At 39.8% G+C, this 6300-nt stretch overlaps 1 protein-coding gene across 1 annotated transcript in view; it reads right to left on the bottom strand.

The window, feature by feature from the left end:
- Window positions 1-393: 393 nt before the first annotated feature.
- DUSP9 (dual specificity phosphatase 9) overlaps window positions 394-6300 on the bottom strand; it is a 69655-nt gene continuing 63748 nt past the window's right edge. Inside the window, exon 5 of the mRNA XM_053696039.1 lies at window positions 394-3616. Coding sequence (XP_053552014.1) covers window positions 3309-3616 — 308 coding nt within the window. The 3' untranslated portion in view covers window positions 394-3308. The remainder of the gene's footprint in view (window positions 3617-6300) is intronic.

Raw genomic sequence — 6300 nt, 5'->3', positions numbered from 1 at the left:
ACTGTCAGATGACACGCATGGCTATTGGTTTAGTGGTGGATACGTCACCTCATTGGTAGAAGAGCGCTGTGCCCGTGGCCGGCTGGAGGCTCTGAGTTTAGCAAGCTGCCATGGCACAGACTGAGTGAGTTTAGCACCAGGTTTTTTAATAAATGATCACTTAAACTCAACATGTTTAGTGATGGTAAATCCTAGCTTTTATTAAAAGATTGGATTTACCATCACTTTAAGACTAAACTTCCTACCACGGAAAAGCTTTGGAACGTTCGGCTTTCTAATGATAGAATAAATATAATAATCTGATTGTTCGGCTAATAAGGTTAATGGTGTCTTTTAAACTTGCTGAAAATTGATTTAAAGGCTGATGCTTTGTTTGTTAGAAATAAACCCATCTGGTGTTAAAAAGATGCATTTTATTTAAAAATTGTACAACAAAGACGTTATATTCAGGACATTCATTTAAAAAAAAAAAAAAAAAGCCCTGAATTTGCATAATGTTTATTTTGCTTAATCTTTTCTCAATATAAATTACTTTAACAGGTGGAGAATGCAAATTAGTCACTTGCTTATTTTTCAGGATACACACGTAAAACTGACATAAAAAAAACAGGTGGTGCTGTAAAAACTGCAGCGCTAAACAAGATCTTCTCAACTTGCACGCAAATGTGCTGTATTATCTTTCAAAAAAACATATAAAAATAAAAAGTGTAGAAATCCCAATTCATCCTTAAAGGGACACTGAACCCAAATGTTTTCTTTCGTAATTCAGATAGAGCATACAATTTTAAGCAACTTTCTAATTTACTCCTATTATCAATTTTTCTTTGTTCTCTTGCTATCTTTATTTGAAAAAGAAGGCATCTAAGTTGTTTTTTTTTGGTTCAGGACTCTGGATAGCACTTTTTTAATTGGTGGCTGAATTTATCCACCAATCAGCAAGAACAACCCAGGTTGTTCACCAAATATGGGCCGGCATCTAAACTTAGATTCTTGCATTTCAAATCAAGATACCAAGAGAATGAAGAAAATTTGATAATAGGAGTAAATTAGAAAGTTGCTTACAATTTTAAGCTCTAACGGAATCACGAAAGAAAAAAATTGGGTTCAGTGTCCCTTTAACAACTTTTCAGACCTATCGTAAAAAGTGCCATGCGGGAAAAGTTCTAAGCCTCATTCGTCCAGTTGTTCAGGCCACACTTTGGTAAATGACACATTCAGCCATCCACAGCCGTTATTTATTTGTAATATTGGAACAATCAAGAATAGAATCACGTTTCACCATAAGCAGCGAAAAAAATAGAGAGCACACAATTACATTACCAGTTAAAACCGTCTTCAAATAAAGTTGAACCTAAATGTGTGTGAATAGATTTCTTTTTCTATAAAAAATGAATCTGACATATAATCTTTTTCTCTTTGGTTCATCCATAATTTAAAAAATGACTTCTGTTTGTAATAAAGAGTTCATTGAGAGTGTTGTGAATGACATTAACAGAGAAGGGGGGGGGGGAGGTTATGATCGCTCTCGCTTCCTGGTTCTGGGATTACAGACCCCTACTGTGTGCGAAACAGCATCATGTTTGTGTAATGTGCTCTCTGTTTACATCAGCAGAAACAAGCAAACCAAATTTCCCATGTTTATCCACATATTTTTTTTATCAAACACCTTCTAGGAATGATACTGCCTGCACCCTAATGTATAATCATACATTATGTTTTCAGAGCTACGGATATACTGCTCTCAACATAACTCATAGAAAAGTCGGTCAAAAACCAGCACACCTGGCCCTCACTAACGATAAGTGCTATGGGTTCCAAACCATTATGGTGGAACTGATGTGACAATACTAGTGTCTATAACTAAAGGTTTGTAACTAAACCTTATTTTATGAAGCCGTTAAGGCACCTCAGAGAACTGAGTACTGGCCAATTTCTCTCCTCTAGGTTTCATTTTGACTTCCTCTTGATCAGTATAAGTGACATCACAATACAGTCCCAGTAGAAGGAACAATAATGTCATTGGTCTAATATTAGATACGTTAGACCATCAGACCAGTGGCTTCTGGGCTACTGAGCCATTGATATATTACTTTTAAAGTGACAGCCCATATTTCTATTGCTTTTAAAGGGACTGGTTACTTTATTAAAACACTTTTGGACCTTACTGGCATCCATTTAATACTGGCTGTAAGCAATTATCATCCTGCACTGCAGGGTTACACAACTTTGTAATACCAGATAATGTACATGAGTGGAAAAAGCTCAGGAACTGCACATTTGTCTGCAGGATCTATCTCTACTTATTAGAGGAGATCTTAAAATGCCCATAAAATCCTGAGTTCTGTATTGTTTAGCTTATTATCACCCTGGCCTGAGTACAGTGACATCATAAAAAATACTTTCTGAGCCATGGCAAAGGCCAGAGAGCGGAGAGAGACACACAGATTATAAAGCTGAGACTAGTAAAATCTTACAATAGAAATACTGTACATAGTAATAGACAAATACATGGCTTTGTATGCTCTGCACACTGAGACTGCTCCTTAGATCTCTACATCAGACCAGGTTGGATGTCCGTTTCTCCTGTTACCCTTTCTCCCATTCCTCAGTTCCTCATTTATCTAAAGTAAAAGAAAGGAGTCAATCCTAGTCGGCATCCATTTAAAAAGACAAGGGGATACATTTGAATTATACGGTAATAGTCCTAATGCCAGTTTGTGTTTACTTCATTAACAGCAACTGATTAGTCTTTGTACTAATGTTCAGCTTTAAGAAACAATAATAAAAACAAAAAAGAATCAGATCACAGAATGATGTTGAATCATTTGCTGCTGGAAAGGACTGTGGACAGCAAGAAGACATCCTCAGTATGGTCCACATCAGCTGTTGCTGGTCCAGCACTGGGCTATAAGGTCACCTTATGGTCTGAATGATTTGGTTGTATAGGAAACAATGTGATTCATCCCCAAACAATAGATTAAAATCCTCTCTTGTGGTTACATAAATAGGTACTGGCCGTTGGTACTGCCCCTATCAACTGCTCATGGCTTCTCCTTCTAACACTGTAACGCATCAAACAGTAGTTTGTGTCCTGTGCTCATTCAGAGCTGACAGTCAAGCAAGCAATTCATCCTCTTATAGCTGTGGTTTCAGAGGGTCTGTTTTGGCCCCCAGGAGCTCTCACAACGGTAGTGTTAGACATAATCTGTAAAGTGCTCCTTATTATTTGAGCTGCTTATACCCAAGGTACAAATAGAAGAAAACAGCTAAAATATTCTTAGAGAGAATCAGACAGCGGCCCTAATTCCTTACGTTGAATCTAAAGAGTCTAGCTCAAAAACATCTTCGTTGGAAGGGCTGGTGAAGAAAGCATGCTGGCCAGGGGGCCGATTGTCATCTGGGCTACTGAGACCCAGGCTTTTCTCAAAGTCCAGCAGCTGACCCATAAAATTAAAGTTGGGTGAGATATTGGTCTTCTTCCTCTTCACAAAGTCATAAGCGTCATTCAGAGAGAGGTTGAGCTTCTGCATGAGATAGGCGACAGTGACGGTGACGGATCGGCTGATGCCAGCTAGACAGTGCACAAGTACCCCACAGTTACGGGAAGCTGCTTCATCTGGGGAGGAAACAGTAATATTATAATAATATTATAATACCAACATTGCATGCCATGTCCTCCATTGCCATCTCTGTGATAACTGTCAGGGAAATGTAACCTACAAACTGTGTCTCCAATGCCCAGAGAAAGCTACTAAAATATTAAATTGTTATCCAGTGTGCTATACACGCTCTTAGGAAAACAACTATAGTAAAATAAAAAGATGGGGCAGGCATAGCTCCCAGACATGGACAGTAAGAACACCCATTAATGTAACCTTATCCGTATGGCAGCAAAAAGCCAGACTGAAGGTCAGACACAAAGACGCACACACACATTAGCGTGCCCTTAAGCTGCCCAGAAATGTACACATTACAAATCTGTCATTATATTTACTACAACCTTCATGCCATTTAAGTAAGTGCAGTTGAATAAGGTAACCATTTTATTTAGTCTCAGAATCAAAATGCATTATATTAATTTTTTGTATATTTCCCTAGTTTAAAAAAACATAAATTATACTTAACAGATAATTTCCTTTCCATCTGTATGAGGAGAGTCCTTACTTGTGGGAATACAGAACCTGGCCACCAGGAGGAGGAAAAGACACCCCAGCCAAAGGCTTAAATACCTCCCCCAGTCATTCTGCTGAGGGAACAAGGAACAGTAGGAGAAATATCAGGGTATAAATGGTGCCAGAAGAACAAAACAAAATTTAGGTCCGCACAACGGAGAAAACGGCAGGGGCCATGGACTCTCCTCATACAGATGGAAAGGAAATTATCTGGTAAGCATAATTTATGTTTTCCATCTTAATATGTGGAGAGATCACGGCTTCATTCCTTACTTGTAGGAAACATATACCCAAGCTCTAGAGGACACTATTCTGAGGGCACCACAACCTGTAAAACCTTTCTCCCAAAAGATGCTTCAGCTGAAGCAAAAACGTCAAATTTGTAAAACTTTGAAAAAGTATGTAAGGAGGACCAGGTAGCCGCCCTACAAATCTGCTCCATCGAAGCCTCATTCTTAAAGGCCCAAGAAGAAGCCACAGCTCTAGTTGAATGAGCCGTAATCCTCTCAGGAGGCTTATGTCCCGCTGTTTCATATGTTAAGCGGATAATGCTCCTCAACCAAAAAGATAGGGAAGTTGAAGAGGCCTTCTGCCCTCTGCGCTTCCTAGAATAGATAACAAACAATGCCGAAGTCTATCTATAATCCTTTGTAACCTGAAGAAAAACCCCAAAAAACATCCAGATTATGAAGTAATCGTTCCTTCGAAGAAGGAGGATTAGGACACAAGGAAGAAACCACAATCTCCTGATTGATGTTGCGATCAGACACAACCTTAGGGAGAAAACCCAACCCAGTGAGAAGAACAGCCTTATCAGCATGAAAACTAGGTAAGGAGGCTCACATTGCAAGGCCACCATCTTCCAAGACAGTAATTTAATGTCCACCGTATGCATGGGCTCAAACAGAGCCCTCTGCAGAACCTTAAGAACCAAATTCAAACTCCAAGGAGGAGCGGAATGTCTAAACACAGGCCTGATTCTAGACAGAGCCTGAACAAAAGACTGAATATCAGAAAGCTCAGCGAGCCTCTTGTGCAATAACACAGAAAGAGCCGAGATCTGACCCTTTAAGGAACTTGTGGCAAGTCCCTTCTCCAAACCATCTTGGAGAAAGGAAGGAATCGTGGACACCTTGACCTTATGCCATGAAAAGCCATGTTCTTTACACCAGTAAAGTATTCTATCAGCCAATTGGAATCTAAGGGACGCCATCTTGGATGACGTCATTTAAAGGAACCGTCATTCAGTAAGAAGACTCCGGATGAAGAGGATGCTCCGCGTCGGATGTCTTGAAGATGGAGCCGCTCCGCATCAGACTTCTGCCCGTCTGGAGGACCACTTCGCCCGGCTTGGATGAAGACTTCTCCCGGCTTCGTTGAGGACTTCGGCCCGGTTGGATGAAGACTTATGCTGCTTCCTTGAGGATGGATGTCGGGTCTTCAAAACAGTAAGTCGATCTTCAGGGGGTTAGTGTTAGGTTTTTTTAAAGGGTGTATTTGGTGGGGGTTTTTTTTAGGTTAGGGTTTGGGCCTGCAATAGAGCTAAATGCCCTATAAGGGGAATGCCCATCCAAATGCCCTTTTCAGGGCAATGAGGAGTTTAGGTTTTTTAGTTAGTATTTTATTTGGGGGGGTTGGTTGTGTGGGAGGTGGGTTTTACTGTTGGGGGGTTGTTTATATATTTTTTTTACAGGTAAAAGAGCTGATTACTTTGGGGCAATGCCCAGCAAAAGGCCCTTTTAAGGGCAATTGGTAGTTTAGTTTAGGCTAGGGGTCTTTTTTTTATTTTGGGGGGCTTTTTTTATTTTGATAGGGCTATTAGATTAGGTGTAATTAGTTTAAATATCTTGTAATTTGTTTTTGTTTTTCTGTAATTTAGTGTTTTTTTTGTGCTTTAGATAATTGTATATAATTTAGTTAATTGTTGTTAATTTAGGTAATTTATTTAATTTTTAGTGACGGCGACGTGGGGGACGGCAGATTAGGGGTTAATAAGTATAATGTAGGTGGCGGCGGTGTCGGGTCGGCAGATTAGGGGTTAATAAGTATAATGTAGGTGGCGGCGGTGGAGGAGCGTCAGATTAGGGGTGTTTAGACTCGGGGTACATGTTAGGGTGTTAGGTGTAAA

The sequence above is a fragment of the Bombina bombina genome, chromosome 12, assembly GCF_027579735.1.
Source record: "Bombina bombina isolate aBomBom1 chromosome 12, aBomBom1.pri, whole genome shotgun sequence".
Lineage (NCBI taxonomy): Eukaryota > Metazoa > Chordata > Amphibia > Anura > Bombinatoridae > Bombina > Bombina bombina.
Note: the sequence above shows the minus strand (reverse complement) of the source record. Positions and strands in the feature narration are given on the sequence as shown.